This window comes from Natator depressus, chromosome 8, assembly GCF_965152275.1.
Source record: "Natator depressus isolate rNatDep1 chromosome 8, rNatDep2.hap1, whole genome shotgun sequence".
Taxonomy (NCBI): domain Eukaryota; kingdom Metazoa; phylum Chordata; order Testudines; family Cheloniidae; genus Natator; species Natator depressus.
In genome coordinates, this window is record NC_134241.1 from 63,100,592 (window position 1) to 63,123,500 (window position 22,909).

General features: G+C 41.7%; 1 protein-coding gene across 3 annotated transcripts in view; it reads left to right on the forward strand.

Moving 5' to 3' along the window:
- CRB1 (crumbs cell polarity complex component 1) overlaps nucleotides 1-22,909 on the forward strand; it is a 158,321-nt gene that overhangs the window by 26,262 nt on the left and 109,150 nt on the right. For all 3 annotated transcript variants that reach the window (XM_074961174.1, XM_074961172.1, XM_074961173.1), the window contains exon 2: nucleotides 19,991-20,572. In XM_074961174.1, coding sequence (XP_074817275.1) covers nucleotides 19,991-20,572 — 582 coding nt within the window. The remainder of the gene's footprint in view (nucleotides 1-19,990; nucleotides 20,573-22,909) is intronic.

Consider the following 22,909-nt stretch of genomic DNA (forward strand, 5'->3'; position numbering starts at 1 on the left):
CGGCCCCAACCTCGACCTCCTTACCCCTTTCCATATTCCCTTTCCCAGCTGTGGCCTCGCTCCTGGTCCCAGCTCCGGGGGAGTGGAAGGGAGGAGAGGGCAGGGCAGGGCATGGAGAGGGGTAAGGGGGGACACAACCCTAAAAATTTTGTGTTTCATAAGCAGTGTGCTGGAAAATTTGTTACTGACTGATACATCTGTACCTATGTTTTTTCCAAAAGGAGTGCAAATAAATATAGAGATCATTTTAAGAAACACTTAGCATTTTCACCTTTAATTTGAAGGCACATGGAGTTCAGTGGGATTCTGTATGGTCACAGATTTCCACCCACATGGATTCACTTGGATTCTGGTGTCCTCAAGGCATGTTGGGGAGGACCTCACTCCAGTGGTAGATGTCATTGCAACTACGTGAGAAGAATACTGTGACATGAGTAAGAGTATCAGAAACTGGCATATATGAGCTGTACATCCACTCCCACTACTCCTCCTCTCCAAAGGATGTCTCTCTCCCACTCTCCAAGGATCTTGCTACAAGAAAAGTTGATTCAGGGGTACTGTGTTTTGTTTGTGGTCTGACTCTATTTCCTGGGGGGTCAACCCTTTATCCTCTATGTTTTTTTCTCATTAGAGAAGTAGTTGTAGGGTTATCCAAATCTCAATTTTCCTGTACATCTCAAATATTGTCAGCTGTAAATATTTTCTAGGTATTGAATCCTTTCACCATGTACAATACTTAATATTCATAGTTATCGTGTGTTAAAAATGAACATCCAAATCCCAGATTCTTTGCCTAAAGATAAACTATCTACATAGCTCAGTATGCTACTGTCTGTCAGGAATGACAGTAGAATATTGTTTGTACAGCACCTAGCACAACGGGGTCCTGGTCCATGACTGGGGCTCCTAAGAGCTACTGTAATACAAACAAATACATAATGTCAGAGACCAGGAGCTATTATGATATCTGTCTCCCCGATTGGTCCATAGGCCAATAATATTTCAGGTCTTACCAGCTAAGCTTAAGACATTAGTGTTCTACGCAGTCCAACAGGGTTTTATTAGTTTTGAAATATAAAGGGCCAGATCTAACTTCCATTAAGCCAACCATTGTGGGGGTTTGGTTTGATTTTATTTTGTTTTCATTGACTTAATGGGAGCTGGATTTGGTCATAGGACATTAGACTTCTTTAAAAGTTAAATGGAGAATTTTTTTTGATTTATACAGTGCTTAGAGGATTTGATCCAGCACCCATTGAAGGTAATAGCAAAGTCCCCATTCAGTGGTGGAAGATCAAGCCTATAAAGCACTTTGTGTGAAGGTCATTATGGGATCGATTCCGCAAAGTGTTGAACACTGTGGCCTCAATCCATGCTCTTCTATACATGTGAGTACTACCACTGAAGTCAGTGGGATTATTCACATGCTTAAAATTAAGCACATGCTTACCTTCTCTGCTGAACTGGAGGCAGAGTGCTCAGTGCTTCCCAGGATCAAGCTGTGCAGGACAGTGTGTGCTATCTCCAGAAGTACGGCATATTTACAGCAATGTAAGTCATATTGACAGCACTTATTTGGATGTACGTCAGATAAGCAACATCTCTGACCTACCAGTGAGCCCCGGAATATCCTCTGTAAACTCCAGCACTGTGTAGCACAAAAAGGGGTGGAGTACTTTGAATTAATATTATTGAAATATTACATCAGCGTCCAGAGACCTCAGTCAGATTGGGATCCCCCTTGTGCTATACTGGAAATGGAATATGTCAAAGGAGAGAAGTAGGGAAACCAAGGGGCAACTAGTTAGGACAGGTCCCCCTGCCAATTGAACTTTTCTCTAGTTTTAACACTCTGTTGTTGCCCTGACAGCTTCACAGTGGCTATATTCTGCTTTTGCATATCTTGATCGGTCTCTCTCAACTCACAGTGACACTGTTTTATCATTGAAATATTTGCTCTGTAGACCTATACTGAGTACTGACAGGGCTTTCCCCTTTCCGCCCATCACAATGTCATCTGCACAGAACTGCATTGACACTATCTTTACATTGCCTTGACATTGTTTAGACACTTATGAAAACTTCGTCATTATATTAAGCCCCCCTGTAGCAAATGGTGAAGGCAGCGTTGCCAGGAAATGAAAAAGTACTATGGAAACTGTAAAATAACTGCAAGGAATTATGACATTGAAAATGATGTCTGACAAATTCTTAGTAGGCGTTACAAACTGTAATTAAATAAAAAACACTTGTCTCATGATTGGCAAAAATGCATCTCAAAGAGGAATCAATTTATCATTATTATTTCTTTGTAGCTGTGGGTCAAGGTTCAGTAAAACTGATGCATGGATGTGTTAATTACACCTCTTTGCACCCTCTGGCAGTGTCTTCTCTACTGCCCTCATACAGAGGAGCTGCTTTCACTCCTAGCAGCTGCTTTCACTCCTAGCAGGAACTCCTATAGGAAATCAGCACGCTGGAATGTTGGAAGGGGTTGAATCAGTGAACTCGCCAACCATCGAGCTACACTCCCTTCCAAGAATTCAAACTTGAATTCCTTTTAGGATCCCGTTAAATTAGCTGGAGGCTCATGCAGATATTAGTAGGGGTTATTTCCTATTTGGTAGTAAAACTGAATTTCATTTTAATGAGAGCAAACGAAAAGGAAGTGGCTTTGAACTTGGAAGCATCTAGTAGTCCTTTGACACTCAGACTAATGCAAGACCACTGCATTTAAGAAGGTAGAGCCACCAAAGGCAATGGGTAAAAGTATAGTTTAGTGAATTCAGTAAATGTAAACGGATGCAGCTAGGGAGAGACAAAAGAAAGCAAACTTGACTTTGAATGGCATTTTACTCAAGGAAAATGGAGGAAAAGGACCTAAGGAAAATAGTAAGTAATAATAACCTGAAAGAAGGATCTCAGTGTTGGGGGGCAGCCACAGCTCTACGTATGCAAATGATTGCATAACAAATCAAGGAAAGTAATGGTTAGAATACTCTAAGGGCCAGATTGTGTCTTCTCAGCACTAACCTACTGAAGTTAATCAGAACTGTGTGGTTAGAAACCTTTAGAGTGGTACGGTGAGCACTAAGTATAGATAAAGACCTTGATATTTTGGACAATGTACAACAGGCATCACCTGAGGACTGGATGGACTTTCTAATGATAAAAACTGGAGATATATATATTTGTCTGTGATAAGGGAACTAGGGATGAATGGAGATCTTATTGTAGATTTTTAGTATCTTTGAGATGGGCTCAAGCCAGAGTGTTTGGATCTAGGTCCAGTGTCTATCTGAATTTCAGGATTACTCAGATTCAGTGTTCTGTTTTAGCCCATTGTAGAGACTGGTTCTGGATAAAAGCCTTCATCAAATTCAGGGGAAGGGGCTTAGGTTCTGATATTTCAGTGTGGGCACAACTCCAGAAAAAACATCTTTCTGACTCCTGGGCTGGCGATATCATATCTAGTCAGATTAGAGCTTAAAGTACAGTTCTACTGTAGAAAAGTCACTGTACATATGGCATTGTGGGGTTTCATGTTTAGCATTACTCACTGTTAATCAGATCCAGTTTTCTCAGCTTACAGGTGAAACTACGGGGGTGTTTTTAATCATCAGTTCTGAAAACTCGCCCTGGGATATGATTCAAGTGTTTTCCCTCCACATCACTGCCACTAATAAAGCTTCTGTAGGCCAAATAGTGTCCTTATAGTGACACTGGTGCAACCCCTTTAACCTTTATTGGGTGTGCACAGGAATGACTGGGGATTAGTAGGGCACAGTTCTACTGATGATGCACAAAACTGATGAGAATCCAGCTCATTCTGTCTCATCAGAGATGATTCTGCATATGCACATGCTGCTGATCTGTTGAGTAGTGAGGGATCAGCCTTACAATTGCTTTTCAGACTCCTGCCACACTTTTAAGATCTGCCAGATTTTGGCCAGGCGGAGCTTTGTCTCTCAAAATATTATTCTTGTAGTAGAAATTTAAAGCTAGGGTTTGAAATGCACACCGAGATTTTTCTGAAGTGGAGTATAATAAGGTACCATTTAATACACCCTCCAGCCTGCTTGTGGTACTGCCTACATGCTCAAGACAGCTCAGAAGGGGAGGCAGCCATATGTCTGCTTGGCTGGTCTCCAGTGTAAATTAGAGTATCCTCAGGGCTACTCTGTTTTACACCAGTTGCCAACGGCTCCACAGGGCCACTGGGCTTACACAGACCCAGCCCTATCCCCTATTTCTTGGCAATATCCCCTGCTCCAAAAGCTGGGAGAGAGAGAGTACCACAGGAGCTCTACGTTACCTGGGGATTCCCTTATGCAGAGGGGAATCTCAAGTGGCCATTTAAATGAGCTTTAGGGCTTGTTTGGGCCACAAGGGAAGTGCAAAGCACTCTTAGTATCCTGGAAGATCTAGCTTCACATCTTCATACAGCAGGCCCCTTTTTCTAGTCTGCTTTATTAAGTACATGCTATGGCTAGGGAACCATGCTCTCACACAAATGAAATGTGGACATGAACTCTGCCAGTTGCTATACCCTACTAAGCACTTCACTGATGCATGTGATGCTGGGATGGAAACAGGTGCCTGGACTTTATATATGGCTATTGCAGATAACTCATTAACAGTAGGTTTTATCTCAAGTAGATGAAGCAGATTAAAGCAAACCTCTAGCAGCCTGATATCAATGTAGACTTTATTAGCCCACTCTCTTTACCTGAAATAGTCACAAAGAAACCCTGGACGGGAGTTTTACAAGGGCTGCTTTGTGTAGGTTACACATATAGACACACATGAAACCCCGGTGTAAAGTAATCAGATGATAAAGACTATTATAATGGTTTTATCTTGTATGCCATATCTCCTCTCTAGGCCCAGCTTCAATCCTGGGTCTATGCCCAATGGAAGCCAGAGCAGACCTAGATGCACAGCCCTAGCAGCAGTAAATCCACCTGCAGTAGAATCTGGCTGCATATTCTCCATTGTTGCAGGGGCTATCACTGCACGGAAAGAATGCAGCTAGGAGATGCACTGTTTCAGTTCATCCATTGAGCAGGGATGCCCTCCCCCACCAAAATCCCGTGGACAGGCAGATAGAAGCAATGCTACCTAACCTACTTTAGGGTGCATCTAACTTGGGGTATAGACTGATCAGTTGGTTCAGGGTTGTATAATTTACTGCTGTTCCAGTTTGGTGAATTTAACTTCTATCATAAATTTCTTAGATGTTTCAGGGCACTGGGAACCAATTGACAGGTCTGAGATTGCTTATATCTGCCCCAAAAGTCAAATTCTGTACTCTAGTAATGCAACACAACTCAAGTTGACTTTCCTGGGAATTTTGCATTGGGGCAATAGCATTTTTCTGGGTGCTTCACCAGGATGAATTGAGAGCAGTGTCCCCCATCATGATGAAAAAAACTGTTGATGGACCAATAAATCTGGCAGTTCCTGCATTTAGCTATTGCATGTATATCTTGGATTTCAGGATTAGAGAAGAGTTAGAAAATTTCTCTTATGTCATAAAACCACTTAAGAGGGATACAGTATTCTTAATCAGCAAATGCAACTTTTATTGAGACCAGTGGGAACTGTGTGTAGAATGAGGGCAAGCTGAGGACTTTAGGGAAAAATCTGGGAAGAAGGGGACTGTGAGAAGTAACTATTTTTGCTAGGAAATCACTAGTAGTGCCATACTGTGCTATCCTTGCTTCTGCTTAAAACTAGGTATCATTATATGTTCCTAGCAAATTATTACAAAGATACTACATATTTGTGAATCTAAGGAATAAAATAAGTAAATTCTTAATTTTATATTTCATTGTATTAGTTTTTCCTCCTCAGTAAAGATAATGGTGCTAATCAGATATTATAATTAGATATATGCCTTAATTACTTGTATTCAGAACAGATGAGCAATCCTGCCAAACGTCTGCAAATATTTTTTCAAAATCTTAAAAATTTCCATTTGGCTATGTCCATGATCCTTTTGTGTTTACTTTCTATGAATATTTGAGCACATGAATTTTTGGATAGAAGTGCTTGGTGAAACAGTGAAATTTAAGCAAATACTGAAGAATATTTACAGGATATGAATTCTGAATTATTAAAAAATGGAATATTTACGCTGGCAACCTGATCCTAAAGTTTGTCTATACAAACACTCAGTTCATGACAAGTTCGATGTAAATCTACCTTACACTAGCCTGCTACACACTAAGTGTCCATGTGGACCCTGCTGCTGCACACTAAAAGAATTCCCGAGGGCACTTGGATCTACCCCATTTTGAAACAGGAGTGGATTAGAGTGTCCACCTGGACAACTAGTGCATGGCAGGCTAGTGCAGGATAGATTCATTTCAGCTTGCTGTTAACTAAGTGTTTATGTAGACAAGTCCTAAGGCTTAAGCTCATCCATTAAGGAAACATTCATACCGTGTGACCTATGTGTCCAATCAAAACTAACCAACACATTTCTGACTTTGAATGTCAGCTAATTAAAACAGACTCATAGACTAGGTCAAAAGGGTCCATCATGATCATCTAGTCTGACCTCTTGCACATTGCAGGCGACAGAACCTTGCCCACCCACTTCTGTAATAGGCCTATAACCTCTGGCTGAGTTACTGAAGTCCTCAAATCATGATTTAAACACTTCAAGTTACAGAGAATCCACCATTTACACTAGTTTAAGTGCAAGTGACCCATGTCCCATGCTGCAGAGGAAGGCAAAAAAAAAAAAAACCAAACCCCAAGGTCTTTGCCAGTCTGATCTGAGGAAAAACTCTAAACATTTAGGTAAGAGCCACTAGCCAGACACCTGGGAAAGAATTCTCTGCAGTAATTCAGAGTCCTTCCCATCTAGTGTCCCATCACCAGCCATTTGAGCCATTTGCTGCTAGTAGTTACAGACTGGCTACATGCCATTGTAGGGAGTCTCATCATACTGACCTCTCCATAAATTTATCAAGCTCAGTCTTGAAGCCAGTTAGGTTTTTTGCCCCCACTGCTCCCCTTTGGAAGGCTGTTACAGAACTTTACTCCTCCGATGGTCAGAAACCTTTGTCTAATTTCAAGCCTAAACTTGTTGATGGCCAGTTTATATCCATTTGTTCTTATATCCACATTGGTGCTTAACTTAAATAACTCTTCTCCCTCCCTGGTATTTATCCCACTGATGTATTTCTAGAGAGCAGTCACATCTCCTGTCAGCCTTCTTTTGGTTAGGCTAAACAAGCCAAGTTCTTGGAGTCTCAAACTGAACATGCACGCTCTACAGACCTAGCATATTTGCTGAAGTTATTCAGTGACTAATTTCAAAAACTGGATAGAAAAAATCATAAGCTGTTCATGGACAATTTGAAACAAGAAACAAAATTAATCTAAAACTATTAGCACTAATATAAACTCCCATTCACCATGGGAGAGGGGAAGAGGAAGAAAACTTGAAGTGCAGCAGTTAGAAAACATCAGACCAAGCCATTTTTCTGGTATGCTAATAGAAGGGGAGCTAAAGGACACAGCTAGGACCTGATCCTGTAGTTATTATCCATAAAAACTCCAACAATCATAACAGAACCAAAATTTCCTCTTTCAAAGTAGTAGAATTAAAATATATTAATTACACCAAAATGAAGACAATTAATATTATATTTATGTTATTTGAATGTCATGATCATGGTCAGGTTTGGTATTTATGAATAATCAGTTCCTTAAAAATATCAGTACCAAGCAGTTACGAAAATACACCACTCATGCACCTATACTAAAACTATTAATTCAGATAGTTTGTTCCTTGTAACTGTGAACACAGTGTCTTAGGAGTACAGTAACAGAATGCCTAGTTTCGTTCAAGGCTACCTATAATAATTAATTATTGCAAGATCAAAGGAAATATGATCCCTGGAAAAAATTGCTTTTGAGAATCCTAAAGTACTAAGTAGCGGGAATTAGTTCTAAATCTATTCTTCAGCCTTTCAGCACTGCATACTATGCCCTTTGGGACTGTAAAACATGCCATGTCTTGAAAAAGATCTCCCTGAAAAGGCTGTAGTTTAGATGCCGTCACTGGGTATTTACAAGTTTCAGAGTAGCAGCCGTGTTAGTCTGTATCCGCAAAAAGAAAAGGAGTACTTGTGGCACCTTAGAGACTAACAAATTTATTTGAGCATAAGCTTTTGTGAGCTACAGCTCACTTCATTGGATGCATGCAGTGGAAAATACAGTGGGGAGATTTTATATACACAGAGAACATGAAACAATGGATGTTACCATACACACTGTAATGAGAGTGATCAGGTAAGGTGAGCTATTACCAGCAGGAGAGAGAGAGAAAAAAAACTTTTGTAGTGATAATCAAGGTGGGTCATTTCCAGCAGTTGACAAGAACGTGTGAGGAACAGTGGGGGGGGGGGGGAAATAAACATGGGGAAATAGTTTTACTTTGTGTAATGACACATCCACTCCCAGTCTTTATTCAAGCCTAAGTTAATGGTGTCCAGTTTGTAAATTAATTCCAATTCAGCAGTCTCTCGTTGGAGTAGTTTTTGAAGGTTTTTTTGTTGAAGAATTACCACTTTTAGGTCTGTAATCGAGTGACCAGAGAGATTGAAGTGTTCTCCGACTGATTTTTGAATGTTATAATACTTGATGTCTGATTTGTGTCCATTTATTCTTTTATGTAGAGACTGTCCAGTCTGGCCAATGTACATGGCAGAGGGGCATTGCTGGCACATGATGGCATATATCACATTGGTAGATGTGCAGGTGAATGAGCCTCTGATAGTGTGGCTGATGTGATTAGGCCCTATGATGGTGTCCCCTGAATAGATATGTAGACACAGTTGGCAACGGGCTTTGTTGCAAGGATAGGTTCCTGGGTTAGTGGAGAAGTTTTAGCTTCAGCCGCCAACTAAAACCCTTCCAATGCATCATCAAGGATCTTCAACCTATCCTGAAGGATGACCCATCACTCTCACAGATCTTGGGAGACAGGTCAGTCCTTGCTTACAGACAGCCCCCCAACCTGAAGCAAATACTCATCAGCAACCACACACCACACAACAGAACCACTAACCCAGGAACCTAACCTTGCAACAAAAGGTTCCCCCCCCCGCCCCCCGCTCTCCTGCTGGTAATAGCTCACCTTACCCGATCACACTCATTACAGTCTGTATGGTAACACCCATTGTTTCATGTTCTCTGTGTATATAAATCTCCCCACTGTATTTTCCACTGAATGCATCTGATGAAGTGAGCTGTAGCTCACGAAAGCTTATGCTCAGATAAATTTGTTAGTCTCTAAGGTGCCACAAGTCCTCCTTTTCTATTTATATTATGGCTCTACAAACGCGCAACATAGCTTACCCGAAATGTTTCCTTTAAATAATAATAATAAAAAAAGTCAAAACCAAACCACTGGATTTTTTTGTTTTGTTTTTAGATCAAAATAATTGAGCAAATCTGATGGGAATTCATGAAATGTTTTCGATGAACTGAATTTGTTTGATGGAACTAGTTTCATCTGAACAACGTCCCCCAGCCCTCCATGGCACTGTTTCTCCCTGCCCAGCTGCCAGCACAGCTGGGAGCACTCACTGCATCCTGGCAAAGGTTATGTGGCAGTAGCACGACACCAACGGCTTTAAAAGCCCTTTTGAGCCCACTGGTGCAAAACAAATGTAAGCAAGAGCAGTCTGGTTACATCTAAGCAAAGAATGGAAGTGGAAGAGGAAGAGCCAGAAGAAAGCAGTGACACTTAGGAGGTTTGTGTTCTTGTGCACTAGCTTGCAAGATACTCCATGAGTTAATGAGTAGCACCATTTCTCTCATTGTCTCATGTGCTCCTTAATGGGGAGGGGAAGCTGTGAGGGTGTGTGATGCCAACTTAGTGCCTTTGAACAAACACACCACATTGTGACTTGATAGGTAATCAGTGTGTGGTTGTTTTGTAGGAAAACCTGTCATATTGTCAGTGTGTTTAGTATAATCGGTAGCTGCTCATAGGAGGAGGCAGGCTGGGATTGCACAAAGATAAAATGGTAGCAAAAGAAAACAATGGAAAACAGTAACAGCCTTCATGCTCGGGGAGCATTGTCACATTAGCATGTGCTTTCAGGGCTCATGGAAGAATAATGAAATGAAGGCACCCATTTAATAGCCAATTCTGTAATTTGAATCACAAATGTCTTTGATCTTCAAGTGTTTCCTAAACAACATTTTCAAATTATAATGCTTTTCAGTAGTTACTGATACACTAATATGCCTTGCATAGTGCTTCTGCTGTAGCAAATATGTTGTTAATTTAGTTTCTTTGTTTCTGCCGGTACAAGTGCATTTGAAAACAAAATTGGCCTTTTCCATGGAAATTGAATGTTTTGAATAACTGACTTTTTTTTTTTGGTGGTGCTGGTTACTATGGCAATAATCTCGATTCAAGATTTAAACCTGCCTGTGGTTTCTATAACAACATGCTAGGATGCTTTGGAAACACAACTGAAGTAAACACATTCAAGAGACCCTTAATCTTAACTCTTTTATAACCAAACTGTTAGCATCTTCCTAGGGCTCACTGGCATGTGCTTGCTTGTTTGACAGAAGCATGTTTAGACCTTCTGAAGTACAGCACTTAGTTTCATTTTGGAAATAAGTAAACATTGGGTATTAATTCTAAATTGTGCACAGGCTCTGGACCAAGAAAGTCAGGTCATAGAGAATGGCTGAAGCATGGGGAAGAAGGGATGGCATTTCTTTCGCTCTCATCAGGTGCCTGAGTGCTGATCTGGTCTCCAGAAGAAACATAGAGTGGCAATGTAATTAAACTGTTCATTGTATTAAATGATGGAGCACAGCTGGGAAAGGAGGAATGGGACACAGATAGAAATGGGAGAGAGAGATGGAGAGAACAGTAGTTGTGAGAGCTACATGACTTAGGAGAACTTGAGCGGTACTGAGGGAAGGTAGAGGTTGGACCCCAGACAATGCTAGTGGATGAAGTTGCGTTGGTGGTGCCTTGTATCTCTTGAGGTATTCCCATCCATCAGTACACGTTCCTATGGCTTTATTGGTGTTGTATCTACCCCGTTGGCATGCTTTCCTTCCCCCATGTGTTGATCCAATCATAACATCCGTTCCTTCAAAGTCATGCTAAAGATGTCCGAGACAACTCAATCCCTGTCTCTTTGTTCTCCGTATTATGCTTCTGTGGTCTCATATTCACCAGTGCTTCCTTAAGTGCCACCAGTGCCACCCCAAGGTTTAATGCATATGCACAGCCAGAGCCTTCTAGGGCTGTCTTTTCCAGGGAGTCACAGCATAGTTATGAACCACATGTTTTCACTGGCACATTGCAGATAAACTGAGATATGTCTAGGTATACCAGAGCCAAGCACTCTCCAGTGCAGTGCTAAGCACTTTGAGCAATGCAGATACATCCACTTAAATGCTAATTCTCTCAAAACCTTACTAGGACCAGAGAACTTGATATTTCAGTGACAGGAACTCATACATTTGTGTTATAATCTCAGTGACAGATTTGTTTAAACAAGAAATGAACAACAAATGTTGAAGGATGGTTCTGACTCCAAACCCCAGGGACAGGACTAAGCAGCTACTCAGGAGTTTGTTGTACCAGCACTTCTCTGCTAGCCTTATCTGGTTGTGAAGGAAACCTTCTGAATGTGAACCAATGCCATCTACTTTTGCTAAGTCACCTGACAGACTGAGAGGCCAATGGTGCTGTGTTTATCTCAATGCACTGTCACCTCTAAAAGCTAATGAGGACTTTCCACATGTCAACATAGTTAACTATTCTGCTGCTGATCATTTTAGCAAAAAATCCCAACCCATATAGGCAGGGACTGTGGGTTGTACTTGAGTGGAGCAGCACGCAATTTCTCCTACTCAAATATAATCCCTGCTCAACACCACTTGATTAATAATTAAGGAATTAAATCGTTATGACTAAAGGCACTTAAAATTGAAAGTCTCAGCTATCAACTAATAGTCCAGCATGTGTGCTGCAGCAGGACAAAGAACATTAGTACATGTTAACACTTCTGTGGCAGGTATAAGGCTAAACATTCAAGCCTTTGACAATGTGTTAGGCAACACTAGGGGATGGTGCTCCCCTCAGATGAACATGTATGGTGATGCACAGCTGGATCTGCTCAATATGAAACAAAAGGTCTGGGCAAGGACAGAATACCAGTCTTCGTTTTGATCTCCCTTGCCTATGTTAGTGTGTGTGGTTGTTACTTAAATGTGCGTGAGAGAGAGTCACAATAATTTAAACTTCCAGATTTTAATTTAGCAGACAAGTGAAGCACTAGCTATATGTTCAATAAAGGGGAATGTGCAGCCAATTAAGTCCCCTGCCAGACACCATGCGCTTGTCAGTGCTGATGACTTTAAAATGTATCCAGGATCTAGTTGTCTTCTGCAGGGGAGTTCTTCTCCTAGGAAATATACCAACTGCTTTGAGAAGGTCAGAAAATGTCTGTAGATTACATGAGAGGACCCTATAGCTGTTGGTTCTGAAAGCACCAGTGAAGATCAGGCCCTTCTTTCTCCAAGAAAAAAAAAAGCAGGCCCTACTGAGGAATCGGTTTGCTAACAATAAGCATCTGCAAGCCATGATGAACTAGTTAGCACAGTCCAGGCCTGACAATAGTTCACCTGAATGCAATGAACTAGGCCCTTAGTGACTGAAATTTAGTAAAAACTCCTGCCTCGAGTTACAGTATTTAGCTACCTTATGGAAATGTGTCCAGAAAGAACATTTATTTGGGATTGTGTATATATATCAGAAACAACCCAGCAGAATTCTGCGGGCCAAAGGATGTGTTTTTCTTCTCTGACTACTACCTACACTTGTAGGGCTTTTTGGAGGAAAAAGAAAAGAAAAAAAAACTCTTACCTAATCATCTTATCAGTAAATGATTTACATTTATTAAGTGTTGAGATCCTCAATGGAAGGTGCTATAGAAGTGCAAAGTATTATGAAGTGCTGCTATGGTCCAAGCACAAAGACAAGTCTCCTGACCTGGGTTCCAGGCCCAACTCTGCAGCTGACTCAGCCTGCCGCTTTGGGTAAGTCATTTATTCTCAGCGCCTTTCTGTAAAATGGGGATAACGATACATACCACCTTTCATAAAGCACTATGAAATATGGGGATGAAAAGCATTGTATAAACATGTTTTAGTATATTTTAAATGTTAATAGCCCAATCTCAACAGCCTGTCTCCAGCAAACAGTCATTTTAGCAAAACAATGCTAGACACTAGGCAGAACCAGGAGCAGAACCAGCGATGGTGCTGAAACAAAGAGGTGGAAAACAGTGTGCATTCAGAGCTGCAACTTTTGCCCTGATACCCTAGATTGGCAAATTTTAGGCATAGATATGGACAAAGTACAAAAGCCTAAGGGTCGGGGGAAACAACTTTGGGAAACTGATTAGTGAGTCTATATGCTGGCAAGTCTCCACCCACCTATCATATGGTGACAGGGACCAAAGATAATATTTTTTGCCAGTATATTAAAAAAAATCACCCTGGGCAAGGTGGGGCTGCGGAAAGGGCTGAACCCCAGCTTTGCAAAGATTCTGAGACTAACTGGAATCAAAGATGAGATTATACCATATCCACCTTCTTCTCTACAGGCAAAAGTCATTCCCATCTGTCTTACTCTGGGAGCTACTAGATAGGAACAGGCCAGGTCACTCTGCGAAGCTGACTAACAGCTGTGTGTCTATTGGGAGTGCAGGTTGCACTGTGCAATGCACAGCTGGACAAGTGAGTCAGTGCTGGGATTGGAGCCCAGTTGATTAGGGGACAATAGGATCCTGGATTCAGAGTCCTTACCAATATATGAGTATTAAAGGGGATGCTGGGTGAAGGTTAAGGAAGAAACCAGCATGTGGTCTATGAACAAGGTGGATGTATAATTCAACTTACTGGGGGGCAGAGGTTGTTCCCCATTGAGCCTGAAGTCGTTCATTTGAGGGAGATAAGAGCTGTTAAATAAGACCTGAATAGGATCGGAACTGAGGGAATCATTTATTCTTGTGTCTGTTAATTTTTTATGTTTAAAAACCCCCAAACCCATGAAGCATCTAGCTCTGAATAGGACAGATATTAGAAGAAACTGATCCCTAAAGCAAAAGTATTAAGAGTGACCTAGGAGCACAAATCCCATTGAAAGTCCATGGAACTGTGCCAAGTCACTTCTGAAAATCCCACCCTAGAATCTTCATCTCTTTGTTATTGTTCTGTTGATTTAACCTTGAAGGGTCAAATTTGGCCCTCAGGTGCACATGGCTGTGCATTCACAGCCTCATAAATAACATTGTCTTGTAACATCACGAGGGTGGATTCTGGCCACTGAAGCAGAAATCTGTAAGAAGAAAGAGCATCATACATTTTTCAGTGTTGATTGGTAATATGCTCTCAATTACACAAGTGCAACCCTGTTAACTTCAGTGGACTTAAACCATCTTATCTGAATGAAGATATGGCCCCTTTATTTCTAAAAAGTCTCTTAAATGTGACTAGTTTCTTCTAACTCCATCTCATTAATGTTACAGACTATTTACACCATTTCTAGTAGTATGGGTGATAACCAGTAGGTGGCGAGCTTTACTGCAAAGAATTTAGTATAGAAACTCAGAGAATCCAATATATTCCATCTTCTATGAAGTGTACTGCCAAGCATTTCACATCAAAATGCCTTAACCATGGGGTAAAAGGTTTGGCGCTAATTTCTCTAGTAATTAGATTAATGTGGTGATGTTTTAAAGAGACTCAGATAATTACTTCATGTGTCAATCAGTCTAAATCTAAAGCGATCAGTGCTTTGTTTGAATTGTTCTAATGTTAAACATTAATTTTAAGAATCTCTGTCAGAGCAGGTCACTGATCAAGTGATCTTAATTGGTTGAGAATGCAAAAGGTTCATTCTCTGCAGAGTTTAGTTTGGAACATGTGAGGACACATAAGGTGATCTCTATATAAAGCTGCCAAAACCTAGCTCCCAAGAACATTCAAATGTTTCGTCACTTGCCCTACTCTCCTTTCCTACTATGTTAAACTGAGACATTATTCTTCTGATAGCTACCATGTAGCACTCAACCTGAGCCATCCTGTACACCCGTGTGCCCTTTCTCCTGGGCATGGGCTACTCACACCATAGGTCACATCCTGCACAGGTAAGTGGCGAGTAAGTAGACCCTTGACCCTATTCTCCCCTACCCCATATGCACTCACCAGCACACCTGAGCTGGGCAGAGGGGGAGAAGTAACCTGCAACAGGAAGAGGACTGTGGCATGGAAAATGGTGGGCGTGGGGGGAACCAGGACCATATTGTGACTCAGAGGGTGGGTTTTCAAAAGCACCTAACTCACTTAGGAGCCTTGAGAATTAATGGAACTTGTGCACCTAAGTCGCTTACGTGCTTTCAAAATTCCCACCCTTTGAGTCACAGCCTGGTCCCTGCTGTGCTACTGAGGAAGCATGGCTACATGATGCCCCTTATTCAGAGCAAATTGCACAGTGCCAATCTAGCTTGTAGAGAGAGAACATTGCTGTGTGTCAAATTGAAACTGGAAAGGAAGAATAAAGTGTGATTATACAGTCTGGACAAATACAGTAGGGGCCAGATCATGGACCACACACCGTGGCAAAGAACCACAAGGGGGGGCATGCAGATCTGTTCTTCCCCAAGGAGAGCTACAGGAAGAAAGATGGTAGCAGTGCAGATGCTACAGCTTGGTAAGAATCCAGATGCCTGCCTTCTTAACAGGAGAGGCTACCATCAAGAGACCATTGTGCATAGTTTCTTCCAGGAGCTCCAGTCTGCCTATGCTGTTAATGCAAATTCTTGATCCTAGTCGGCAAAGCCATCCGAAGGGCAGGACCCATCCTAAGCAACGACAGCATCTCCATCCAGGACTGCTTTTATGCTCCTTGGGACTATACAAATAAAACCCAAAGCCAAGCACATGAGAGAGAGAAAGTGCCCAGTTCTTTGTGGCCCTAAGGGCCCTTTATGTTGCTCTGACATAAACCAGACAGAAGCGTCCCCCTGAGAATCTCCCCAGCTGAGCTGTTGACCTACCCCTCTTGTAGCCTGTATAGTCATAGCTGGATACAATTGCTAATTACTTAAACAGCCTAATTTCTTCAGATATATCCTAATCATACAATTTCAATTAATGTAACTATATAAACAGTTTGAAGAATGCATTATTGTGTTATTAAGATCATATGGTCCTAAGAAGTGCCTAACATAGATGCTAGTTTTCTTAAAGAACCCAGCTTCATTAATTCTAACAAACTAATTAACAGATTTACTTGTAAATTCTCAGATAATGAATTCTACACTCAAGTAAGTTTGGGAGGATCTGCTTCCCTCCCTGCCCCTCCATGTTCATGACTTGGAGGCTGAAATCATTCTATAAGTGCAAAAGTCAACCTTAACTATGGTGTCACAGCCAGTGCCGCCATAAAAAATTCCTTCCCCTCCCAGATTCTATTCACAGACTGATTAAAACTCCCTAGTTTTTTATTAGCAAAATTTAGTTCAAACTCCTATGGATAATTCAGGGCTGGGTGGGAGGGGAGGGAAGCTCCTACTCCTTTTTCCATAATCCTCGTAAATGGGGAAGTAAAAGATTTGGTTTTCATGATATTCTGGGAGACAGTGAGAGGGGAGGAATAGGTGGCTAGAAAAAAAAAACAGTTGAAGAAGCAAAACCAAAACCCTTTTCAGGTCTTATTTATACATCATAATAAAGAAACAAAAAGGCATAAAACACATGTTTTTCATTTGCAGGATACCTTAAAGGCCACTACTGGTTTGGGTCAAATCATGGAATCATTGTTAATATGGTATATAATATTCACACACAGGCTACTTGTTTCATCAGGCAATAATTAGGCCTTCGAGTCAATAAATATATCCATCCCTGCGTATGTGGGACCCACCCTCCAAATTGGTATATTTTATTTTCACATATACCCAGAGCTCCTCTGCACATCTCATAAAGAGGAAGCCACATGATGAGGCACAGCTCACCTCTCTGATGTCCAGATGTGTCACTCTGCCACAGTTCCTACTATAGGCATGCTTTCCTGGTAAGATGATCTGAGGCTTTGTCCCTCTGGCCCCAGAAAAAGTCCTCTCCTTGCAGGACAAAACCAGGGAGTCCAAACTAAATAAGTCCTCCTGTACCCTCCCTCAAACAACAAAAAAACCAAACCAAAATACTGTACAAGCCCTTTTGTCCTCTGTGACTGGCCTCATTGGTCTTTTGTTCTCCCCAGATTTGTTCTCCTACGCCTTCCATCTCAGTGAAGAGGTTCCCCAAGTCTCTTGTATTAAAGGCTGACCACTGTTCCATTGCCTTCCTAGGCTAAAAAGTTTATCATCTACAGAGCTCTGTAGATAGTCGACCTCCTGTCAGTGGCAGATTTCTCTCTCTCTCTCTCTGGACTGATTGTGTCATTGTATCAGCTCATACTTTCCAGGTGCGACAGCTGAGGTGTCAGAGAACCTCGGCTCTCCTTTTCCCTCAGTTCCAGTCTAGGGACCCTGAGAGTGAAGTGGCTGTCTCATTCACTAACACCCCATCCTGCCTCACTTCCCCCAAGTCACTTCCTACACTGCCAATCCCTTCCTTGGGCCTTCATAGCCAGTTCCCTCACAGGCTCTGTTCTTGGCTCCCTTTCTACAAGGAACTCCCCTGGCTCTTGGTGCGTGTCCCCAGTCTGCCATTATTCTACCCCAGGAATCTCTCAGCAGTGAACTAACTATCACTGATCTGTCTCCACAGCCCAGTTATTGATGAGCCTCCCAGCTCATTGCTTCTCCTACCAATACCATCTGCCCCACCCCAAGAGCAGGCTGCCTTTTACATATCCTAGCTGGCCTGCCTCTCAGTCACCTGCTCTCTGGACTGTCAGTCCCAAGACCCAGGAATAAATTAGAGACAGATGATAGCTGAGCCTGAATTCCCTTTAAAGGGACAGCTCACCCACATACAAGGAACAGCATATTATTAAATAGAACATTCCACCATTCGATATCAAGCAGCTACAATACAACAAATGTATACTGCCTACTTCTAAAACGGGGCTCCAGAACAGAAACTGAAAGGGGGGAAAAAAACCCTAATATGATGCAGTCAGACCAGGATTGCAACACAGATAGTTTAATATAATATGCATTCTCCAGCACACATGCACCTCTTTTGTCTCTTGACTGAAGGGTCCATTCAGCTTTATTTAGTAGCTTCTCAGCCATGGTGTGACAGCATCTTTTTTTCGACGTATGAACATGGATTTTCCCCCTCCAGTAGTATACTTTTTGTTTATTTAAACAGCTATACTGCTTTTATTCTGACTCCAGAATGCTGCACAGTTCCAGGAGCACTATATTGTCATCACTGAAGAAGTTCCGTGCTACTCAAATGTTCACTAGACATGACAGTATTTGTTCATAGCATGATGGCAATTGGTTACAAAAAAAAGTTGCATTGGATAAAATTGTAATCCTAATATTCTAGTAACAGGTTAAATATTATACATGTGTTAAGCTTTTAACATCATTATTTCTACATCTTCTATTTTATTTCCTGGGCTGTGTCAATAACTAACCACCCCGCCTCCTCATTTCCACTCATTGGTCGTGACTGGACGTGACATTTGATCCATTATTGTCTAAAGTCTATGTTAGGATTGCCTACTGGCTTAGTAGGAGGCAATCAGAGAATTGCTTCCTCAGGCCCCAAGTCAGCAGTCCATCGCTGTTCAACAAAGCACCTAGGGACAGGCTTATGTGCTTTGCTGCTTAGGCATGAACTTAAACATGTGCTTAAATGTTTTGCTGATCTGGGGCCAGGGGTAACAGACATCCTGCAGCAACAGGATCATCTCTGTTGACATCATCTCTCCAATGATCCTCTCAGACCTTACAAACTAAGCTGTGGGTGAGTCAGATCAAACCTGAGTGAGAGAACTCCAAGGTGCTCTAGGAAATGGTGCTGATAATTCCCTAGGTGGTATGCTTTCCTCTGAATTGGTCTTGAAGTAATGCCCTGTGATGATAGGGTCAATGAGCTGTTTCATTTTGGAAGAGAGAGGTCTTCTAAGTCCTGACTATTAATGAGCAAGAAAGATCACATAGCATTCTGTAAGAAGATAGTATTAACCCAGGTAATTCAGCTAAATTTCTGTTTACGTAAATTCCTTGTGCTGTTTCAATTGGATAAATTATTCTTCACTTGTTGCCCTGAACTGATGCTGTGCTCAGTTAAATAATTGCCATGTCTCCCTTCTCCCCCACAAGTGGCTGCATCCAGTGGTGGATGAAGGGATCTCTTTGTATATCAGTTTATTAAAACATGTTGGGATCCTTTGAGATGGGTGACAGGGGATGGATCACATGATGATTACCTGTTCTGTTCCGTCCCTCTGAAGCGCCTGGCATTGGCCACTGTTGGAAGACTGGATACTGGACTAAATGGACATTTGGTCCGACCCAGTATGGCTGTTCTTATGAAAGATGCTGTATACATGTAAGACTTTATTATCCCTCTCAATAAAATCAATTTAGGATCCAGTGTTCCACATCATATGCATTCCAAACCACTGGCTGACTGTACTAATGTTCAGTGATGGTTGGGTCACCATTTTGTTATTGGTATTAGGCGGTGAGTCTGCAAATCTTGCCGCTGCTGACAGTGGTCTCTGGAAGGGATGGGTAATAGGAAATTACACTCTGTGGTACTGGTTTTTTTGTTTTTGTTTGTTTTGTATTAAAGAATTCATTGCCACCTCCTCCCCCAACTCTATTTTCTTTTCAACAGTGAGAATTACAAGACAGAGGTGGAGTTTAAAACAACATTATACTAAGATTTGTAGCTCTTTCTTAATTTAAACTGCTCTGGAAGTTTCTCAGTAATTTTTGTGTTTCCTTCCTAGAGTCACTTAGCATAAGAAATGATTCCAGGTGCCTGTCAGACTCTTGCCAAAAGAACTCTACATGTGATGCTGCTGCTAAGGACGATTCCTGCCGCTGTGCAGACACAGTTGATATTTTGGGGGAAGACTGCAATAAAACTGATGATCCTTGCTCCTCAAACCCTTGTCTTCAAAACGCTACCTGTTTAAGCACTGCAGGAAACCTCAGCTTTACTTGTGAATGCCCCACTGGGTACAGTGGGGCTACCTGTGAAACAGCCATCAGCCTCTGTGACACAAAACCTTGTAGACATGGAGGCACTTGTCAGAAAGGCTTGGCTGGCCCGACCTGTGTTTGTAGTGCAGGATACACGGGCATGCTGTGCGAGACTTACTTCAATGTGTGCATTTCAAATCCGTGCCACAATGGAGCATTGTGCAGGGAAGGAATTGACGGGTACTCCTGCTACTGTGTCCCAGGCTACCAAGGCAAGCACTGTGACCTGGAAGTGAATGAATGTGATTCAGATCCCTGCTTGAATGGGGCTACCTGCCTGAACCAGATAGGCAAGTATGACTGCATCTGCCCAGCTGAGTACATGGGTAAGCTCTATTAAAGACCTCTTTTTTCATTTTGACATGCAGAGCAACTTTATGTTCCAAGCTATCTTTCTCACTGTTTATTTACTCACATTTTCATAACAAAGTTCTCTGCTGAGTGCTGCTGCTTTATGGGTTATCACATCAGTTTTAGAGATGGAAGGATTCAGGAAGTTTCACATTACACAAAATCTACAGAACATTTGACAGAGATCAACCTACTTCACAGACTTTGAATAACTTTCCTCTTAAAGCAACTTTCTTAAACTGGATGTGCTCAGAATGCTACACCATGTGTTTTGCTAATCAAATAAAATCAGGTGTATTAGATCTTCAGGCATAGAATGTTTCAAAACTTCAGACTGAGATCCCCTGGACTGGATTTATCTGCCAAGCTCTTTGGCCTTTGCATTTGCTTTTCAGGATCCCTTTCTTCTGCCTTCACAGCCCCTTCTCTCTTTCTTTCTCCTCTGCTGAGAGTTGGGGGGTTTTCAGACTTTTTTCAAATGCTTGATTCAATCTTTCTTTCCCTCTCTCCATACCCTTGCTCAAAGTCATCTTTCTCCTTCTCCACTTTATTGGACCTCCATGTCCACTTGATTTTTCAGTCGATCACTCTCACCTACTGCACTGTACATGACTTTACCCTTCATATTGTTTACTTCTAGTTTCTTTCTTTGGTCTCTCCTAGTCTATGCAACATACTGATAGCATATACTTTCCTCTACCACTCATTTTCCTGCACCACTTCTCAGCCAGCACCTGCAACCAGTTATGTGGCTGACTCCCCAGTCAAACACCCTTCCTCAAAACCATGGGAAAAGATTCTGAATGGAACACAAAGCTCAGAAAGTTCCCTCCAGCATGGAAACTGGGAACAGTAGTTTAGTGGGTCCAATGTATTCTAAAATGCATTTTTCACCCTCCTCTGATAAGTAGTCAGGTTGACCCTTTAAGTGATGCAAACATTTTATATTTAGAGAGTGCACTTCAGAAGCATGGACATTTGTCCAAATGGTCGTTAGCATTATGTTCGCCGTGCAAGAGACCTAGATTCATTACCCATATCCAGTTCTAGTGATTAAGAGTGTTGGAGAGGCAGCTTACTCCGCCTTTGCTGGCACCTTGCATCTCTGAGTTAAGACTATTAACAATGGGCCGTCTTGATCAGATTTTGCCCTGGTGTCATAGCACCTAAGTGTGGGTTAAAAGCCTTAGAAAGATGATAGATGATTACAAAGGTTTAAGAGGAAGATCACTGTGATAAAGCATCAGGCTAGAGGAAGTTCTCTCTGTAGGACTAGGGAAAAATGTCCTTTACCTTTGAAGAAAAATAGATATTTAGAGCCAAACTTTCATCCTTCCACTTTCAACCTACGAAACAAAATTGTGCATTCATAGTGTTTACAAAACCGACGTTCTTTGCACATTCAGTGGCTGCACACACTTTTTTTGTACTTGCCATTTAGCTCCAGTGCCTGAAAAAATTGGCTTTATTGTTAATGTTATTGAAAAACTAAAATCAATGAACTCCCTCATTATCTAATTGGATTTCATTTGACATCTTAAAGACTACATGGAGTTAGATAACAAAGCCACATGAAAAAAAACAAAACACCACTGTTGGGTTCCAGCACAGCATTTTGAAGTAATCCCATTACATACCGCCACATTTTTCAGCCATGTGTCCTGAAATAATCAAGTGATTTTTTTTCCCTTGCTTATCGTGTAATTCACTCTATGGGGAAGCACTTTCATGGTTCCAGGTCATTGCTTTAGTCGGCATCTGATTTTGTGTAATAAACAGTCTCACAGAATGCAGAGCTCTGTTCTTGGACGGCATAGGGGGAGGGTTAGCACTACCAAGCTTTAAAAAGAAAGCAGCCAGCGAGATTAAGTGGCTGATCTGTAGTGAGGTAAGGGGAGAAAAAAAAGAAAAAAAAAGCACTAGACAGTATAAAAAATTATAGCAGTTGCTTCAAGCGATTCAAATGAATAAGAACTAAAAGATGTGGTTTAAAACCCCATCCAAAAACTCCACCAGGGAGTGGAAGTCAGAAGGTAAAAGCAGATTTCTATTGCTGACACAGAATTCATTTGGAAGCCAGCCCTCAGTTAATATCCTTCATGTGCACAGAGAATGTTATTTAAAGGAAGCTTGTTGCCTTCCTGCCACCCTGCTGCTATCAGTGGGTGTCTCAGCCCAGGCCAAGGGATGAGAAAACTACAGAACTAGGGGAAAGCCAAAGAGGAGAAAGAAGGAAAAAACCTATTAGCAAGCAGCATGGCTACTCTGAAATGATCAGACTTGACCCGGACCTCCTGATGTACTCAGGAAGC